The 21,182-nt window shown below is 49.7% G+C and overlaps 1 protein-coding gene across 1 annotated transcript in view; it reads right to left on the minus strand.

Annotated features, from left to right (window-relative positions):
• Positions 1-688: 688 nt before the first annotated feature.
• Positions 689-21,182, minus strand: part of PASD1 (PAS domain containing 1) — a 38,331-nt gene continuing 17,837 nt past the window's right edge. Inside the window, exons 10-20 of the mRNA XM_019540246.1 lie at positions 20,814-20,961; positions 18,964-19,045; positions 15,662-15,785; positions 14,287-14,396; positions 13,172-13,279; positions 12,183-12,341; positions 8,424-8,636; positions 7,431-7,663; positions 5,936-6,028; positions 4,452-4,659; positions 689-2,479 (exon numbers count right to left, since the gene is read on the minus strand). Coding sequence (XP_019395791.1) covers positions 2,309-2,479; positions 4,452-4,659; positions 5,936-6,028; positions 7,431-7,663; positions 8,424-8,636; positions 12,183-12,341; positions 13,172-13,279; positions 14,287-14,396; positions 15,662-15,785; positions 18,964-19,045; positions 20,814-20,961 — 1,649 coding nt within the window. The 3' untranslated portion in view covers positions 689-2,308. The remainder of the gene's footprint in view (positions 2,480-4,451; positions 4,660-5,935; positions 6,029-7,430; positions 7,664-8,423; positions 8,637-12,182; positions 12,342-13,171; positions 13,280-14,286; positions 14,397-15,661; positions 15,786-18,963; positions 19,046-20,813; positions 20,962-21,182) is intronic.

Consider the following 21,182-nt stretch of genomic DNA (forward strand, 5'->3'; position numbering starts at 1 on the left):
GGGGGGGTGCATGCACATGCACACATGTCTGCCTGTGTGTGCATGCTGCCCAGCCTGCCTCTCAGGCACAGGGCCTGTCCTGCGAGCACGGCTGCCGGGCAGGGGCGGTGGTGCCACACCCTGGCGGGCTTGGGGACGAACATGCAAGCTCACGTTCTCCTGGAATGGTTTTAAAGTGTCACTGTGACCGGTGCAGCCTGGCCGCTTGGCTGGGCAGCAGCCACTCATGCAGAACCAGCCCGGGGAAGGCTCCCTGGCTTAGTGGTCTCCTACCAAACTGCTGGACTCCCTTTGCGGGTGCGTCTGGCTTCAAGTGAAGCATTTCAGTGTCGACCCGACCGCCCCTTGGGCCCTGATCAAGGTTGCCCCAGATGAAGGGCAGCGTGAGCGCTACCACGGGAGGTCGGCCTGCACAGCCAGCTCGCCCTGTGGCACTGACGACACCAATGGGAAGAGCATACATGCAGGGTCTGTCCCCTTCTCTTTCAGCACGGCGACGTGAGATGACCTGCAGCCCCACGGCGAATACAGTTGAGCCCAGCGCTGAGGCACACTTGGGTGGCTCTAGACCTAGCCCATGCTCCTGTCCATGGCACCGCCATGCCTAGAGGCTGGCGTCCAGCCTGCATGCTGAGCCTTGCTACAAAAGAGCCGCAGTAGAACAACGCTGTGACGTGACAGTAGACACAGGTTAGCAAATCACTTTTCCTACAGCTTTGTTCTGCCCCCCCCAAGCCATAACATAACATTCATAACATTACTGTGCAAATCAGGCACAAGATACCATCATGTTGCCTTCCTTTAAGGAACGTCCCATGTGTTATCCCAAAGCATCTGCATTAAGGGCATACACTCTCCCTCTCTCTAACTATGCCCAGCTCTAGCATTCAACTACTGGGGGGGCGGGGGGCAGGGGGAACGACAAAAAAAACCCTCCAACCACATAAATATTCATTTTCCTTTGGAAAGACACAAACAGTAGGGACACTGCTATATACTCACTGAGGAATAAACATCTGTTTCCGTTCATAAATATAAACATATTGTTATAAAGTGACAATTTACAAAAATACAATTTATTGCTATCCCTCTGGGCCCGACCTCTCATTTGTGCCTTTGTCAGTATAAACATCAGCTTTGCCCAGCTGCAACATGAGCCAGCAAAACCACAAAGTTTGCTGTCATTTGATTTTTTTTTTCCAGGTGTAAGGAAATGTTTACAGCAACATCTACTGGGGGGGGGGGGGAGACCCTGTAAAGTTTCTCTGCTGGTACCCTGAAAATTATTTGGCTAAGGGGAATAGAAACATAGAAAATTATTTTCACATCTCACCCCGAATTAAACCTGATGCACTTCTCTTACTAATTGTGATGTGAGCTGGTATAACAACAGTAAGAAATTCAGGCAAAAGTGGTGTCACATAAATTAGCAGCATTATCCAATCAAAAGAAAAACAAAAACAAACCAAGGACCAGGGCTGAGGTATAGGAAGAAGGGCAATAAAATCCACTGTTGAAGTACGACAGCAAAACGAATTATGTACATGACGAGTGAGTGAGTGGTATCCTGCAGGCTGTTAGTGTGTGTGTGTGTTTTTTCCAAACGCTGGTCTTCAATTCACAGTGACTTCCAGCAAAATTTAAAAGGAGCGTCGATGCCCTGAATTGAAAAGATGTTCTCAGTTGCAAAGTGACCGTTGTGGTGATCTGATAAAACACGCCTGCAGCTAGACAGCCATCTGTCAGCTCGAGTGCATTGCCACACTGTGTACCTACGGCTTCGTACCTGCCGCTGACACCCACTGACTGGTTTTGTTTGGGGTTTTTTTTGTGGCTGTTCTCCTCCCTAAGCAAATCCTTTGGATGCTCAAGCATGTACCTGCTTTCGTCTGTTAGGTTTGGCAGGCAGGAGCTCCACACCCTACTCGTCGAGTCCTCCCAATACTTTTAGCACTTTAAGTATTAATCTGTCTCTACAAGATAAGATGCGGGAGTGCTGGCTACTCACAGTTTCGCGTCTTCTGTCCTGCTGTTTAACAGCTCCGCACTTTTCTGTGGCTGCTGGAAGTGCTGCTGTGCACCAGCGAGCACTGAACTGACTACATTAAAATGCTGATCAACAAGACGCTCTGACAGCCCGCCTGCCGGGCCCCTGGCCCAGGCTGCCACGCTTCCCTCCGGGCTGAGCCTCACCCCTCAGGCGAATGAGGAAGGCCTCCTCTCCTTAGCTAGCGCTGTCCTTCCCCTCGCTTGTGCCCAGCACAGCTGCTGCGACCAACATCATCCTCTCCTCTTCACTGCTTGGCTTTCACGGCAGCTGCATTTCAGGCAGGTCTTGCAGGTTGCAGGGCTGACCCTGTGCATGGCAGGCTTGTTGCTGAGGATGGAGGAAGTACCCCATGCTGGTCTGCTGGGGGAGATGAGATGACTGGAAAATGCGCTGACTCTGACTCCCCTGGACTGATTCGGGAGTCTGCATCTGCAGAAAGAAAGCGTGACACTACTCCTCAGACCTGCTTCCAGCCTAGTCTCTTTTCTGCAGTAGAAAGGGCAGCTGGAAGATATTATCAAAGAACCAGCCTGTGCGCAGTGCACAACCACCCGCTAGCTTCAGGGCCCCCTAGAGTAGTTGGACGCTGAGTTAGGACGCCAGAGTCATCTGCACATCCTGACGTACAGCTAGCTCAGGGCTCAAGCTGAATGTGTGAACGTGGGGCAAGTCCTGTCCCCATAAAGAAGCACAGAAGGCTACAGCCAATTTCCATGGCTATGGGCAGCTCCTGGAGCGTCCACAGCACTCACTTGTAACCGCCTTCTTCTCTGGAGCAACTGCCAAACCCCCAACCCCAAATGCAGGCAGGCACAACCTGGTATCATGGCTAGGTGAACCCATGGACTTGCCCATCCATGCCATCTGGCCTAGGCAGGATTGCCAGGCCTCATTCAATTCACTCCACTGCACTGCACTGACATTCTCTGTGACGACACCTCCCCACCTTGCTAGGACATGCCCCGTGTCTCTGAATGGCTTGGAGATAAAACATGGTCAAGCGAGTCCCAAAAGTGCTGTTGTTCCAGACTGCTGCTGTCTCACTGTATGACTGGACAAGTCATTGGACCTCTTATCATCTCTCACGCATCTGTCTTATATGTGTTGTCACTAATAATTTACCGGTGATTTACTGCCTCTGCAGTTATATACATGTGCATACATTGCCAGTGTCTTAGGGTCAAACTACATGTTGCACTTAGACCATGCTAAGTCTGGGGACTGTTAAGCAGCATTAACATTAAAACATGCGGTGGGCTGTTGCATTTTAAGGGTGCTGCCTGCACAGCGGTGACGTGCCACGAGAGGACGGCCTAGGAGCCACAAAACCTGAGATCTATCCCTGCTTGGTGGGTGGATGTAGCATCTTGGGATGCTGGGGGAATGCAAATTGCTCATGCTATCTCCACAGAGCAACCTGAAGTTGCCCTAGCAAGGCCCAGAGTTAAACCTTGCCTGAAGTGGCATAACTTTGCTATGCTCAAGGGCCCTTAGCACAAGTTAATGAGCTTTAATGTGAGGCTGCTTGTGTTTTAAGCATCCTTAGCCTGGTCTAAGTGTAACTTTGCCCTTAGGACCATGACACATAGGACTAAACTGGGTCTCTTGGGTTATCGAGTCTTGCCCTGGCTACCACAGCCAGCCATATCATATCATCCCTTTCATAAACTGATCAAGTTTCTTACTCGACTCTTAGTGATGATAATATTTAATTACTTTGTTTTAATCCAGGCCTGCCGTTTAATTAGCTCGCGCTGGATCAGATCTCTGCCTGTTGCTTAACTGCATACCAGCTTGGCCAGCGCAACCATTAAATATACCTCAGCCCACCCCGAGTCCCTCACAGAATGGAAACTATTTTAAATTATTAATTCCCTTCAGCCATTCCTTTTATCAGCTGGGTTATCTGTGGGCATGAACCTATGAAGTTGTTCTTGAAAAGCTGCTTCCTCAAGAGTTTTTCGTTCTGAAATGGTTAATAATTTGTACAAAGAAGGGAATGAAGAAGGTACAGAAAATGCTCCATGCTGGGTGACTTCAGAGGGCTGCGGGGCAAGCCCAGCGCTCCAAAATCAGGAGCTTCCTCGTGCTTCTTGTTTCTTGCCACATCTCCAAGAGAGCTCACCTCACTAGAGGAGCTTGGGTTGAAACTCTGGCCACTTATTTTAGTGTCTAAAAGGGACTTGCGTTCCTTGGAAAATACAGTGCCAGCTTTGGGTGTCAACCAGTTTTGAAAACAATAATCTTATGGGTGACTGGATAGTCACAGATAAATATCGAATAGCCCATGGTACAGGTAAAAAGGAGATGGAGGAGGTCATGTGACAGAGGTTACATTGGATTTGGGCCACATCCATTCTTCCTAAGCTGTCTGCTCAACGTTTATGAAACCCTCTCTTACCTGCAGGTAGAGCTGATGCTGTTGAACTTGCTGCTGTGGCCACTGGGGGAGGTGAACGGGGGGATGCGTCTGATGGGAGGTGAAGCTCGCATGTGGGATCATCACAGAAGGGGAAAACACAGGCGAAGGGGCAGGAGCTCTGACTGTGCTACACATAACAGGTGGCATTTGTAACTGGGGAGGCAGCATCTGCTGTTCAGGAGCAAATCTGCAAAGAGGAGGAAAAACACACATCAGTAAGCAAGGACTTAGGGAGGGATTATGCGCTGGGGGTGTTAAAAGAGAATAAACCAGAAGATAGTTTGTTAAGCCACATGCAGGCTAGCATAACCAGAGGGCAAACCTCCCCTGGGCAGTATCCAGAAGAGCAGGCAGAGGGAGGAGCTCCATCGGGGAAGTCCTTGGGGGAGGACAGAAGCAGCTCATATGGGGAAAGCCGACTTCATTGCACAGTTGTATCCCATATAGAAACCAGGGTCATGTGACTGGTGCAGCTTAAATCCCAGGCAGATAACTGGAACACATATAAGCTCTTTGGAGCAGGAGCGACTGCTCTGTGGGTGCGTCTACACGTGCACATTTACTGCACAGTTTGGGCAGCCGAAAAATACTGCACAGTACAGGCATGCGTGTACACATGCACACCCGTACGGCACAGTAACTATGGTGACTTACACCAACTTGGGCATAAAGTTGATACCTGAATTATGCAGGTATCAAATTTATGCCCGATTAATTACTGCGCAGTAATGCACGTGTAGACACCTTACTGCACAGTAACGCTGTATGTGTGGACTGACTTGGGACTAACTTTAGTCCCAAGTCTGTCCACACACAGCATCACTGCGCTTTAATGGCTGCTCGGGTAGACACCAGCCTAAAACCTCCTTACCGCGCAGTAAATGCATGTGTAGACGTGCCCTCTGTATACTGCCTAGGACAGGAGGGGGCAAGGCCTCTGGCTCTTACTGCAACACCAATAACAAAGATAAAAGATGACACGCAGCTGAGCTAAGATTAATTCGTTATAGGAAATGTAAAAGCAGCAAGTTTTGGTAAAGGTACCCAATATCCCTTTTGGTTGGTGAGGGAGTCACGTGAGGAGCTCTTCAGGAAACACATTTGCGTTCCCTGTGAAAATGTTGGCAAAATACTCTCATTTTTGTGACAACTTTCACTGCTTTTTGGCATCCTGAGGAGGAAGCAAAACCTGAGTATTTTTGGTTTTCAAAAATACAGAAAATGAGTTTAGTTATTAGAAAGAGGGGAAAAATCAGATTTTTTGTAACAGATTTAATGGAAACCAAACGAGCAGCATTTCTACTTTGGTGAAAAAGTCTTTTCATTACAAACATTTCCAGATAATTTTTTAATTCAGCTCTAATGAACATTTTCCCATAATTTTCATGGCCTTGAAAAGACCAGCCGGGTTTTGCACTCAGGCACTAACCTCTGCAGGGAAAGCAGGAATAATGAAGACTTACTTCCCTTGTTGTCTCCCAGCATTGCTCTGTCCTGACTGACTAGTCCCATTAGCACTGGGCATCATGGCTTGGATAGGCTGATCCAGCAGCATCCTGCAGAAGAAGGAAACAATGACACAGTCCATAAAAAGCCCTTTTTTGTCACGTGTTCATATCCTTGTCGGTTAGTCTCAAGCAACCCATCCCTGTGAAAGCACCGCACCTTCACTCCCTCACTTTGCATAAAAGGTAATGGTTGTGTGCAGATAAGGTCCTAACTCGATCTAATGCGAACACAGACTGGAGCTGAAACGTTCAGTCTTTTGTGTTACAAATGACCAGCTGAACTTAACAAGGGTGCAATAGGTCATCCTCGTGCAGACTGTTAAGGTCGGTCTTCTTCCTTCAGCAGGTGTATAACTTCTCTCCAGCTGGGATCCACCCACAGGAGAGTCCTGGAGGACATGGAAGACTGTAAATGAATGAATTCAGGTACAGCCAAGGCAGCACAGCTCCGAACGTCTCCAAATCCACCAGAGAACCAGTTTCAAGCTGGCTTGGTTATGCCAACATGAACTACTGTCACTGCAGTGTAGACATACCCTGCAGTAATGTGCAAACATCTCAGCAGGTGCTGCACCTTGGGAGGCACCAGCAACACCTCTGGTGTCTAAGGTAGCTGGTGTGCTGCTGGCTCAGGTACCGCCACACTTCGCTGCCTGTAGGGCTGAGCGGGGCTCTGCTTTGAAAGTGTACTGGGCACAATCACTACTGAGAGAAGGAGCGAAATCCATCTGGGAGTAAAACAGATGGTTTAAATGGCCTTCTGCAGAGAGAAGGGCCTCCAAGAAACCGTATCATAAAGCACCTGATCAAGCAAGTGCCTTTTAAAAGGGGCTGGGTCCTGAGAGACCCTTGCACAGAGAACATCTGCTGACCCTCCTCTGAGAGTTGTGCATGGGCTGCCCTGAAACGGGCTGTTTCCAAGGCACTTGTCACGGCTAGAGAAAGGCTATTCTGGAGCTCCCGAGCAATGGGGAACGAGATCAGAGGGATTCATTTTGCTTCCACTAGTAAAGCAGGAAGTGTATCAGCTCAGCCGAGCGCTACGCTAAAGCCCCTATCCTGCTTCCAGTGCACTGTGCCATGCAGGTGTGCCCTTCGCTTCTCTGGTCCCAAGAGCTCTGCTCTGGGAGCTGGGGATATGATACACACCTGGTACAAAAAACTAGTTAAGTTACATGGGAAGTACATGGGACTATTGAGGAAAGAAAAGGGGTCCAGTCCTCCAAGGTGGTGCTAGTGATATGCAAAACATGCCATAAGGGCACTGCTTACTGACTTCCAATGTTCAGCCCCACGAGAGGAAGCACTCATGCTTCACATGCACTGGAGACATTACCAAAGCCTCATCCACCAGGCAGGGATGCTGGATGCACGGCTTGATTGCTGCTCGGCCCTCACAGGCCAGTACCGTCCTACTGTCGAGGGGATCCAGCATGGACCAGACTCTTACCTTAGGCTCCTGTCTTGGCCATAGTCAGACTGTGGCTGCCTGTCACTAATTTCGGCTGGCAGCTGAGTGGGAGGAGTAATGGGATGAGTCTGAGAGAACACCATGGGGTTGTTGTAGAGGGGCACAGAAATGCTGGTTTGCACTGGCAGGCAGGTTTGCTGCGTCTGATTTCCTCTTATTACGTGTTGCTGCTGCTGCTGCTGCTGCTGCTGCTGCTGCTGCTGCTGCTGCACCTGTAATATAAAGCCATCCCTTAGTAGAACCAAATCCCACCTCCCCTCCCTGTGCACTTAAAGCAGAGGGCTGCACGCTCCCTGCTTTAGGTGCGAGAGCGGACAAACTGCGCTCAACAGACCTGCAACCAGGCTGTCTGCAGTCTGGGCCCCCCCAGAGGACAGGTCCTGGGAGTCTTGGTTGGAAAAGTCAGCTGCCTTTTCAAAATTACAGCACTGCAGAGGGGGCTGGAGAGGAGGAAGAAGGCACTGACAAATTGGAGCCCGCCCCCCCCGTGAATGGGTTCTCGTGCTTCTTCTATGACTCAAGGAAGTTTCCCTCTGAGCTCTAAGTGGCCTGATCCTCACTGATTACAATGAAGGCCTGTTGGATCAGGAGAAGAGAACCAAAATCATACGGCTAAAGAGATCTTGGATGCAGTCACTAACTTCAGTGCAGTTTCACCAGGGCTCCTCTTGGCCCCTTCAGGTTTTGCAATGGTAAACCTTTACAGCTACAGCTGGGTGAGGCTACAAATGAACACCTCTGAGTAGGTGAAATGATGCACTTGATGCTAATGGCAGCAGCAGACAGTGCTAGGAGGCCAGAGATGAATTTGTGCTCACTAGTAAGGAATTAAGTGGCGGAGGAACAGGTGCTAGCTTCCCGCCAGGTACAGCTCCACAGATGTTGGCAGGAGCTGCCCTGGGGGTGACTTTGGCCCTGAACAAGATGAGTCACAATAACCGCAGCAAGTGAGAAAGTCAAGGAGGTAGCAACCTGGGAGGAGGTGACGCAAGGTTCCCTGAGGAAGTGCCGCGGTGACGGTAAGTGAGGGCTGCAGTAGCGTTTCGAGCCCCCCAGGCCTTGCTGTTGAGACTTCTTGGCCACGGTTTGCCTAGCTGCCCCTGTCTGCTGCTGCTGAGCTGCCCTCCGTGGGCTCTGCTGCTGCGCGTTGTTGAACACTAAGGGCATGGGCTGCTGCATCAACATCTTTAAGGAAAAGAGAGAAGTGAATCGTTACTGCAGTTTGCATGCTGGATTGTTTAATGATCTGCCCGAGTGCCCCACAGTGAGCTCTAATGCGATGAGCAATACTGTTCCTGCAAAACAAAATGTTCCCCAGGGATCTATTAAGCATATAAATTGTGCTGAGTTCCATTCATCCGATGAAACAAGATTATCTGGCACAGTAATGAGATACAGAGGGTTTTGCCACTGCTTTACTAGCCCCAGTGCAGCTGAAGTCAGTGGAAAGTGAAAATCATTAGACCCTGCTGGCTTTTTAAAGGGCTTGGGACTCACAGTCCAGGTGCTGGATGAGGGGTGTCTATGTTGCAAAATCTGCCACCTGAATTAGCACCAGGAGGGGATGGAGACGCAGGGCTGGAGTCTAAGCCTTCACCTCTTTCTGCTGCAGCCTGCACGCTTTACCCACCCAACCTTTTGCAGTGCATGGATTACAGAACGAGCCCCACAGGGACCTTGACCACGTGGCCATCTTCAGTCCATAGGGCTAATACCACTGGGTGCATCTACACATGCATAATAATGCAACACAATAAACTCTGGTGCATGTCATGCTGGAGTTTATTGCTCTCAGGCACCATGTTTACAAGTGTGCCTAGGACCACAGCTTGTTGAGCTGGGATGGAGTAGCCCTGGCTGGGAGGGAGCCCCAGGGGTGAGCCTGCCAGCCCAGGGCTGCTCTGGCCCAGCTCACAGTGCGGTGCAGGGGCCGGCTGGGGCACAAGGGTGCTCCACTGTGGGGCTGGCTGGCAGGCAGCCTCATGCCCAACCAGCCCCACCAGCATCTACACGTGCAGTGCTGTGGAGTAAAAAAACTCTGCAGCAGGATAGTATGTGTATTTCCAAGTAATAGCCTGCTGCGGAGTTTATTAGCCTAATAAAACCCTGCATGTGTAGGCACTGAGACATCTGCTGCCGAGCTAATGAGGCAACTCCAAAGTAAATGACTCGTGTAGACGCGGCCACTGTGGATGATACCGTGTTTGTCCGTGTCAGGTTCATTTTGCAGCAGTGAAGTGGTCCAGGTGTGCACCGTTTACAGAACTGGTTGAGAGAATAAGTAGAAATTCCCCTTTTTCAGCTATTAGACTATCCTTTGATCCTAGATTTTTGAATTAGGCTATAATATAATTTCTCGCCATTCCCACCTAATCCTCCTCCTTGCTAGACTGAAATTCTCCAATTTAAAATTAGAAAGTTCTCTTTAACCTCTTTGCCACTTTGTGTGCCAATTGAGGGGAGCAAACATGACTTCAAACACAAGTGACACCGCGCTCGTTAACTGTACAGCACACCCAATCAGCTTACAGATCACAAACCTTGCCTCCCTGTCAAATAATTAACTGCAGTATATTCGTGCATTGGAGCCTTCAGATACAAGAAGATGGGTTTAGTCACGGCTGCTCTATTGATAGCCACGCTTATTCAAACAAACACAGTTCATGGATTAGACATAGCAGTGCCCGAAACAAAGAACTTATGTTCTGGGAAAGATGTACACGTTTTGACATTTGATTTAATCAAATGTATATGAAAACAAATATTTTCAAACACTTTTGCAATGTGCAGTCATCTTGGCTTTGGGCCTAAATCACAAAAAGCAGCAAGGAGGGGTAGGAGGATCTGGAACTGAAACACAATTGTACTCAGGCCGGCAAGAGGGTCTACCATCCAGAACCAGTGACTAGCATGAGATGCATCATTTCCCTTTCACAAACGAATGTTATTTCATCGAATGTTTGTAGCAAATCTGGCTGCTCTTCTAGAAGGCACTCAGATGCCGTGGCGATGCGCTCAGTACAAGACCCTAGCTAGAAGAGACGAGAAAAGCTAACAATTAGTAGCTGCATTATGGAGCCATATAGCAGCTAAGGCTGCAGGCGATGGTATGATGCTGCTGACTTGCTTTGCTCAGGCTACTGCAGGACAATACTGATGACATGTTTGCGGGGGGGGCGGGGGTTTGCAGCCGCACATATTTTATGCAGTGCCCAATAATACTGCATTTTTTTGACCAGCACGGCATGTGTGTTTTGCCGTCACAGCATCACCGCCTTTTGAAGGTTTCCATACTGTAACAAGCCACGAGAGGGAGCCAGGAGTTAATTTAGTTCCAGGCAGATTCTCAGGAAGGTTTGCAGATTGTTAAACAAAAGGAAAAAGCAGCCACGGGCACGAGGCTCTCAGCTGCACATCCTGGGTTTGGAGGGCTGGGCAGTGACCTTTTTTTCTGGGAAGGCTTTTAGCTGAGATTAAGGTCACCCAGGGAACAGCTTTAACAGCCTTTTGGACTGATGTCATTTGGAGGAGGTCGGCCTGAGGTCTCTGTAGCTGCTAACACTGGAGTAATTATCAGCATGGCCACGAGATGGTGGTGAAGGTTTACCTGCCAGAGCACTCTGGCTCAGGTTTTTTGAAGGCATCTCTCACTATCATAGCGAATCTAAAACCCTTTAGACTCCTGGCATCCCTCATTACACTCAAAGACCCCTTTGGAAAATGCCAGCCCTTAGCTTTCCCTCAGCTACTCACTACAGAAAAATACTAGAGCCTTTCTTCTGTTGCAAAGAAATCAGCAAGTCCACAGCAGGGCAGAAGGTTTTAACACTCTGCATTCCTATTTGCAATTTCTGGGTTTCTCTTGTGAATCCCCTTTGCACACCTATCAGTGCTAATGCAGTATGGCACCCCTGAAAGGCAGCCCGGGCTGCCATGGCACCCTGCTGAGAGTCACTGGTCGACCACATAAGGCAACACCCAAGGTGCTCTACATAGCACTGCCCTTTGTTCCCTCTTTGCTTGCTTGGCTGCTTTTGTCACCCTCTCCTCGCCTCTGCAAGCCCATCCCCAGCAAACTGGCCCTGAGTACTGCAGTCGCTCCACGCGGCAAATGGAGCACTCAGCTATTTATGATGCACTTGGGACGAACTGCCTCCATATGCACGTTCACTCAACATAAATAATGCTGCTGCAGCAGCCTCATAAAATACAATAATGCAGCGAACTGTGAATAACAGGAAATCAAATGCTTTCTTTTGCCCAAATATTTATCTGGAGTCCACGGCCAATTCCGCTGCTGTTAGCCCTGTCGGTGCTGGAGCCCTGTCCGCTGGCTAGGTGCTAGAGAGCTGCTTCGGTCTTCCCCAGCCATTCAAGCCCTGAGCTCTTCCTGCAAGAGGGACACTTCAACCAGCCTCGCCGCCACTTTGAAACGACGCAGATGAGGCAAAATGACCAATTTGCCAGTGAAGCCACAGGGAAGCAGCACCGCTGGCCCTGCTGCTACCAACACAGGAGGCTCCTTTCTTTCTGCAATGACACGTGTCCAGCAGTTCCGGCTCTTAGGGATCAACTGAAATCATTTCTAAATGTGCTGCATTGTAGCTGGACATGAAAGTCTCCATATGCTGCTTGGTTACCAGTCTAGGGGCTACAGAGCAGGTGGTACCTGGGATGCCAGGCATAAGACAGGTGGGGCAATGGGGAGTGCCTGGGGCAGACTGGCTTTACCTGCAGATTGGAATCCTGCACCAGCTGGAGCTGCTCCTTGATGACGTGGAGCTCCTCCTGCTGCGTCTTGATGTCCGCTTGCAAAATGCGCGTCCGTTCTTCCAGCTGCTCCTTCAGCTGATGCATCATCCCCAGCTGCGCCGGGAAGTGGTACACGGGCTGCAGGGGACAGAAAGCACCTGGCCGTGAGACCCTGTGCTCTCCTTACAAATGCTGCTGCTGGCTGCCCAAATGCCAGTGCTCACACTTTTCGGAGCATGGGAAGCTTCCAGTGCAGGAGAGGTGGCTGCGCTACCAAACACCACCCAGGGGACTTGACCTGGATGCCCTCATTCATTATCAGAACTGAGCCTAGACCTGGCGATTTGTTCCCCTTTTGTGTTTCCTGCTCTGCTAGTGTTCGGGGACACAAGTAGGCTCTCCTGAGCTCAGGCAAAGACAGGCACCTTCTCCCCCTCCCCCAGGGCAACAACCAGAGCAGAGGAACCGGCAGAGGGAACGACAAGTAGCTTGCACACCCAGGTACTGGTACAGATCCCTTCCCCCCCGGAACCAGGGAGGACACAGGGTCCAGATCGTGTCCCTTCTGAGCCGCAATTTGCTGCCTGCACAACACAGGTACAGACAGATCCTTCCACACCTCTAGGATCTGGCCCCAAGAGAGCAAGTAGCTCCCTTGAGACCTGGTCACCGCAGGGACCTTTGCTAACCCCAGCTGCCTTCCTACCAGGAGAATTTCAGTGGCTTATCCTGCCTGATCACACTTCTGGTGAGCCACACTGCCGCACACGCACAGTTAACATAAGCCAGAAGGCTGTTGCTGGCACCAGAACAAACGTCTCCAGCTCTCGTCCAGCAGTGAGGTAAAGCGCTGCTACCTCACGCCTGCCAAGTCTGTCTGGCCATCCGTTCTCCTTATGCTACCAGCACGTGGCAATCTGCTGGCCAGGCAAGAACTCGAGTGAACTGAGCAAAAATGAAACGTGTACCATCGCGGCTTGCTGAGCGGGCATCGCGGCTTGCTGAGCGGGCATTGCTGGCTGGGCCATCTGATGCTGAGTCAAATGTTCGGCGGGGGCCTGAGGAGTTATGATTGCCTGGAAAAGAAAACATGGCTTTGTTTTAGAGCCACAGTGTGTTGCTCACAAGAGGAACACAGTGCCCAGCCAGCTCCTGGGGGGCACATTTGACACCCAGGGGTCCTGGCTAGTGAAGCACCAGCACTGATCAGGGAAGAGAACATCACGCAGGGAGCTGGAAAGGCATCCCGGTCCTACCTGGCTGCATATCTTGCAGTGCAGATGCTTCTTAGCTACACTGTCTACCCAGGTAAGCATACATGCTGCGCTGCTCTGTGTGGGCTGCCTGCTAGACTGGAGTTGCTGCTGGCTGGCTAATTAGCGTGAGGGCAGGCTAACTGGCACCGACAGTAAGCAGCGCTAAATAACCTGCCCAAAGCACCATGTGGACATGGGTCCGCAGCTTCCAGTTTTGGAGGCAGTCTGCAAGGAGCAGCAAGATGTGCCTGAGGGCTCACGACTTACAGTGCTGTGGCCTGGGCAGGCCAAATATTTAATATAAGAGACGGCTGAGCGGGGACAGACAGCTAGTGGCATGATGATGCCAGCAATGGAGCCAAGGAGACCCAGGGGAGTTGGCAGGACTGGAAGGAGTGAACCCAGCCTCTTGTATTTAGCTCCACCAGGTACACATATCCAGCTTGACCCTCTCTTTCTGAACAAAATCTGCTTCACCTGCACATGCAGCTCCCGGGAGCAAACCTGGCAGAAGGCACAGAAGGCCGTGGTCCAGGGCCGCTGGGCAACCTCCTGGGTCTTCTGCCAGGTTATGGGCTGCATCAGCAGGCAACTGCCTTCCCAGCACTTGCCCAGGGTGTGATAGTTGCTTAAAGGATGCAAGTGGCACTGCAATTACTGCCAGCCTGAGAGGAAGTGGAGCCTACATCACTCAGCAGGGCTCTGCCCCATGGGTGCTGAGCTCCACTGCTGGACTTCCTAAGTGCTGCAGAGCTTATGTCCACAGAAAGCCTTATCATCTTTGCTAAACGCAGGCTGGAGAGGCTGCTGCTCTCAGTGCTCTGTACCTGGGTGCTCCCACTTGAGGCCAGCCTCAGGGAGGTCTTCTCCGGCTGCCCCAGAGACACCGACTGCCTGGTGGGAGTGCTGGCATCTGTGTGTCGCATGGATGATGTGGCTGCAACAGAGAATTTCCTTTTCAGATCATGTAGTGGCAAGAGGACAGTAGACACGCACCCTCAGCTCTGACCAGCCCTGCACCTCTACACACCCAGATGAGTAGGGATGTGGCCACCTCCAGCCACAAGCCTTGCAAAACCATCTGCAGCAACAATCTCCTAAACCCACTCAAAAAAGAGAGGCTGCAGTGATCTACAGCCATTTGTAGCTGGGAGTCATGCCAAGCAAAAGCAGTTCCCAGACCCCCGTTCCCATTTTCTCTCCCTCTTTCTGGAGAGCCTGGCTCATTTCTGATGACAAGTCTTTATTTCAGCTCTCTCCGTGGTGTTTCTCCGCCAGCAGCTTCCCCATCTCTGCGCTGCAACCTGCCCTGCTAGTCCTGTGAAGCACTGAGAGAGCAGGTCCACTGAGTTTGCTCTCCATACCACGGTGCGATATACCAGCATCATCCCGGTGGTGCTGCTCAGCCACATGGAGCAAGGGGAGCCCCAGCTGCGTCACTGCTCTCCACGGCAGCCGGCCAGTTACCTCTCTGCTTTCACTCACTCTCTTTTCCAATTCCAAATTCTAGCTAAAACCAGGCACCCATCAGTCTGGATGGCAGGTATTTCCAACACACCCACTGCTGCTGTATCTAGGTGTCAAGGGGGATCACCAAGTTCCTCCTTGATTTAGCCCCAACACAAGCTCTTGGGCTTCGATCTTCAAAGGTGTTTAGGCATCAGGCACCCCAAGACCTTTGAGGATCTGGGCTTTGGCTTTTCAGTGTTGCCTTCTCTGCTTAAAAAGCATGAATGCTTACAGTGAGATAGTGCTGTAAGTAGAGAAAAGGCATTCACTGTGTCTACCACGAGCTGAGGTTGGCCCTTTTTTGGCTCACTCATAGCTGATTTTTTCTTACAATAAAACTGAAGTGTCCTGCCTCCACTTTTTCAGCAATGGGACTGGTAACACACCTTGCCCATCCACATTGCTGCAGACATAATCCCCTGGTGTCTGTCTTCACTAGCACTACACCCGCAGCTCCTCTGAGGCTCAGCCACAGGCAAAGGCCATCTGCAAGAGAGGAGGCCTAGCAACCAGCCATGAAAGGACCAAGGCTTGCTCAGAGGGAGCCATTCTGCATTCATACACATATAACTGGGAACAACTTTTCCTCCCAATGCAGGCAACTGGCAAACTCTAAATATATTTGCAAGCATCCAGCTAGTTTGGTCGAGCCTGCTAGCACCGCTTCTTGCTCTCCAGGTGACCAAGACGTACATGCAGAGTCGGAGAGGGCCGTGTGCGAAGATCTGCGGGAGCTGTGGGATGACACAGACACTCTCTCTTTGCTGGTTTCCTGGCTGTTTCCACACTGCCTGATGTCTACGTAGCTACTGTGACTCTGGAATGAACAGAATAGACCCTGGTTAGTACCATTATTCGCAGCAGGAAGCAACATCGCCCTTCTCCTCCTACATAAGACCCCCTTCTCCTCCTACTTTTGCTCACCACTACACATCAGTTTTGGTCACTGGAAACACACCAGTGGCACCAGGGAGTTCTTGCATGGAACAGCCGTTCGGATGTGATGAAGTGTGTGAAGTCCCACTAGATGTGGAGGCTACACATGGAGATGTGACCCGTGAGCTCTCAGCTTGCGACAGCCAGGCTCATCCAGGAGAGCGCCTGCTGTCCATGCATGGAAAAAAGCCTGACCATTTCTTCCTGCCCCAGCCTTCCCAATACCTCAAAGCTCCCCATGACTTTGAGATAATACCCGTTCCCACCCAAAGCTCCTCATCGGACACCCTAACAGACTCCAAATTAAAGCACCACATCGGTACCCTGCAGCCCAGCTTCAACCTACAACAAACCCCCCTGCCCGAGCTGGAGGGAAGTAACGTGTTCGGTTCTGCCCCTTGCAAGATGTTCCTAAGACGGTGACAACCCGTCCTGCTCGGTTTTGCCTTCAACGGAGCAAAGCTGTTGTGCCACAGAGGGAAGCGGGAAATGCCAAGAAAGGAGCCCGAAGGTATCTGTGTGCACAGCAGGGAGCTCTCTAACACCGGGTGTGTAGATGGAGACACGGCCAGGAAGGATGGGTGAAGCACTGACCAAGGACTCGGGAGATCAGCTCCCATCTCTGCCACTGACCTGGGCAATTTTGGGTGAGTCAGTAAATCTTGCTGGCCCTTGTGACCCAGGAATAACAGTATAGCCTCCTCTGCCTTGTGTGTTTAGACCGTCAGCTCTTAAGAGCAGGCTGCATTTCCTATTAGGCCTGTGTACGGTGCCTGACTCAAAGGGGCCGGAGGCACAACTGTGGTACAGGCAATGAGCAATAACAATACCAGCACCCCGTGCCCCGCCAGGACTCCTCAAGCAGCCCCCATCCCTCCAGCCAGACCCCATAAATTAAAGCTGAGGCCAGGGAAAGTCAGAATGGGAAGAGGGAGTTTGCTTTACTGCCTGACTAGCGCTCCTTTCCCTGACACCCTGCGCATCGCGTATACATAGAAGCACGCTTTTATCATTAGCATCCTTCTGCTCAGTTTATACAGGGATGTCACAGTTCTTTGGCCACGACTCACTGGGAAGCGACCGAAGACTTGACACGCTAATGGGAGAGGAGGAATGGGCTAGGTAGAGGACACTTGCTACAGATGTGTGAGATGGCACCAGAAGAAGACGCAGGCCTATGTGAGGGATAGCGGCAACAGCTCTATTAATGTATATGACTAATGGCTCATGCCAGAGGGCAAGTGTCAGCTTATGCTAACAGCCAAATTTCTGCCATGCTCTGGGCAGCAGTCATTTTGACAGGAAGATGGGCGGCAGGACCTGGCAGTGTCTTGGGAGAGGAGAATAACCTAATGCATCACACTTCACTTTGCAAAAATCTAGTTGGTCTAATAAAAGATCACCTCTACCATGAGTCTTGGATGCTTTTTCCGCTAGACCAATATGGCTGCAACCTGGATACCTCCCACACCATGCTGGGCACTTTCCACCCAGTGGACTGCTGAGAGCAAACAGCAGAGACGCTGGTCACACTCTCCACCCTGCATTTCCCAACCCTCCATGCCCATCGCAGGGAGTCATCCTATTCAACCCTTCCTTGTCTGGCTCCTTGCATTCCTGGCACAGGCGAAAAGGAATTACTTGCTCAATTTTTTTTTTCTTGCTTCATCTCTCCAGTAGTCAAACAAACAGACAAGTATAATAGGCAATGGGTTGGAATGGGAAAGAAAATACAAGACGGCTGTGCCAGCGCAGGTCAGAGGAAGTTGTCTGCTAGAATGACATTGGGTTGAATGTGAGAGAGGCTTTTTAAGCAGGAAACTTCACACACGCACACATTTAGTCAGCAGTCAATTGTGTTACCACAGACCATTATGCCCAAACAGCCTATAGTGTCAGGGCCACAGTGTATTAAAGCTTTTGCTGTTATTCACCCCTGCTTGCCTTTAAATAGCTCCATACAGCAAGATCTGAAAAGCTTTAGGGATAATGACTGTACGATCCATTTGAAATGACTTTAAAATGCCTTATTTTTACCCTCTTGATAGCCCTTAGCCTAGATGACCTGGCTAATTGAGCAGGCGTGACAACAACAGATTGATTCAAGCCACGGAAATTATTGCTCTAACATAGCACAACACTGGATGGTATCCTGCCCAACACTGCACATGGGGCTGAGATCTGGAAAAAAGAAATCAATTAATCATTCTTTTCCCTTCACTTCCAATCTTTGTCTGATTACCCACAAGGAGCTGGTATTAAAACAGCACAGCTATACACAACCAGCACTGTGGCAATGGTCTGTACTCAGGCTCTAATATGTCTGAAGAATTGTGGTATCAAGAGTCAATGCATTGCTTATCCTCTAACTTAAACAATATTTTGCACTCTGCAAAATGGTTTATTGCTCTTGCTAAGACACAGTGGTTTAAACTTTCACTTGGATGAAGGGTGCAGTCAGATCTGCCCTAGCCATACAACAAAACATGTGATTATTGAGGCTGCATTGCTAGGAACTAAGTAAGAGACTGCAGTGTGTTACTTAGTGTTAAAATACACACAGGGCATGTCTACATCTGCATTTATACCAGCTTAAATTTACTGCGCAGTAAGCGGGAACAGGCTGGCATCTACCCATGCAGGTGTGAAAGCACATTAACGCTGTGTGTGGACTGACTTGGGGATAAAATTATTCCCAAGTCAGTTCACATACACAGTGTTACTGCGTAGTAAAGCATCTACACATGTTACTGCGCAGTAACTAATCAGGTATCAAATTTACGCTCAAGTCGGTGTAAGTGGCTATATTTACTGCGCAGTACAGGCGTGCACATGTAGATGCACACCTGGACTGTGCAGTAATTTCAGTTACTGTGCAGTAAATGTGCATGTGTAGACATGCCCAAAGTGCATTTGCAAGGCAATGAAACAGAAGAGCTGGTAGTCAAAGGGTATAAAGAGAAAGAGGGAGGAAGAAGCTCAGATGTTTTTAAGACACCCATGCCTTTCATCTGTGTGAGTCAACAGCCGCGTCACTCTGTGGTGAAGGCACAGCATACCTTCAAAGAAGATGATGCCAGCTCAACTGATGACTCCTCAAGGCCAAGGTCTCTCCTCCTTTGAGCCCGAACCTCTGCATAACTAGAAGGGGAAAAAAGGTTTTAAACAAATGTGTACTGCTTAATGGAAATGCATCACAGCCTGTGAAACAGAGAAAACAGCAGCTTGCTAACCTGATACATGCTCCTTGAAGGATCCCTCACTTTATGCCTCTGGCCTTGCACACACAAATCCAGCTCCCTTTCAGTGGGTAAGTAGCACCCCGTGGCTAACTTCAGTGGAAGTTTGGGCCAGTCAAATAGATTTTAAACTGAATTCCCCAATGTGCAACTTGCCATGCCGTCCTCAACATGCTCAGAGGGACTCTCCCAGCCCTGCCTTACCTGTACGTACTGAAATGTATGTCTATAAATCAGTTTAATTTGGGATACGAGCTATACTGAATTAGGACATCCTGTATTTTGGGATACAGCAGAGGAAGAAACGAATGGCCGTGCTCAATCGAAACAGAACTTTAGGGGCTGTTATGATGGTAAAATCCCCCAAGAGAAGGGAGATGCAACAAGCTTCAAGGGAAATCCCTCTACAATATAACAATGAAGTCAGTTAAACTAGCACTTGGTATGTGGTTTGCACCAACATATACATAAGTCCACCCACAGGTATCTCCTTATCAGTCTAAGGGAGTTCTCAGAATTGCCTTTCAGGCTATCTGATTCTAACCCCTGTTGACTCAGGCTTGTTCTTACAAATGTTGAAAAGGCTCAAAAGAGGGAAAATTCACAAAACAAATCCTTCAGATAAGGAACAACACTTTGAGGAACGTATTTAACCACTCCGCGTTCACAGCAGTCCCGCTGCTGAGATAAAGTTTCAAATCCTCTTGAATCACTCGGACACGCCAGGGACTGGCTCCGTCTCAGTCTCTGCGCTGTCCACGCATCCAGCAGAACAATCTTGCTCCCGCTGCAGTTTTCTGCGCCATTCTTTGCTGGTCTTGTCTGCGCTTCAGGATTATCCTGTGCGTTTCCTCCTGGCTCTACTGAGTTATCCTTGCTGCCGCTTTCCCCAGGGAACCTTTCAGCACTCCCCGTTCTGGGTCAGGACTCGGGCCACAGCTCTCAAGTCACCTGGAGAGGAATTCCCTCCCTGCTTTACGTTATACTTCTCTGATTTAGGTGCAAACCCCCCCTGCCTCCAATCTGGTATGTCACTACCTTTCTAAACCCTCCACTACAGCCATTGTAAGTCTGGAGCCAATCTTTTCCGAGCCAACAGTGGGATTTTTCTATTGACTGAAGCAGAAGCAAAGTCTTGCCCAATACTTGTGCATCACAAACATTCAACACACTGTCCCTCCAACATGTTGCATAATGCCGAAGCGTAAAACAGGGCCACCGCTAGGGGGGCTCATGTACTAAAATGTCCTTTATGATCCTGCGTAATGCAATGGAAGCTAGCTTCAATTCACAAGCACTTAAAACTCTGATCAAAGAAGTGGACAAGAAATCTCTCACGGCACTGACATCCATCTGACAGTCATGTGATTTATAGCTTGAGTTTTTCTGTATCTGTGTCACGGGGAGGGGCAAGAATGGACTGTAATGACACTCAGCCAGGAGTCACTTCCAGGCATTTGGCTCGATGGCCAGAAAACAAAACTAAATGGGTAATGAAAAACATATTAAGAGACATTCCAATTTCTCAACTCCAAGACTTTTATATATCTAAGCATCATCTCCAAGAGTCAACAGACGCAGCGGATATTTGACTAACACACGACATGAATGGAAAATGCAAAGCATGAGCACATGGACACATAGCCAGCGTGGGCAGTGCATATTCCTACCTAACTACAAGGTGAGTGCAAACAATGAACTCGGGCTTGGAGTTCCACTGGTGGTAAGTGATGTAATAGTGCGTCTGCAGCCATATCCACTGCTGGCCTTTGGTCAAGAATCTGTAGTAACAGGACTTTCCTTTCCCAAATTGCATCACTGTTAAACAAAAAAAGACAAAATGACAACAGGTACAACAGGAGCAGGTGAGGCAGCGCTGGAGCAGCTGTTACCGAATGGTCTTACTGGACTGAGATGAGGTGAAAAAGTCCGCCCCATCTCACAACAATGCAATGTAATCCAGGCTTCTCCAACCATGCCTTACATACTCAACCACAGGCCACGTATTTATTTGATTGTCTGCTACTGATTTAAAGATT

This window comes from Crocodylus porosus, unplaced genomic scaffold (genome assembly GCF_001723895.1).
Source record: "Crocodylus porosus isolate Cpor-Errol unplaced genomic scaffold, CroPor_comp1, whole genome shotgun sequence".
Lineage (NCBI taxonomy): Eukaryota > Metazoa > Chordata > Crocodylia > Crocodylidae > Crocodylus > Crocodylus porosus.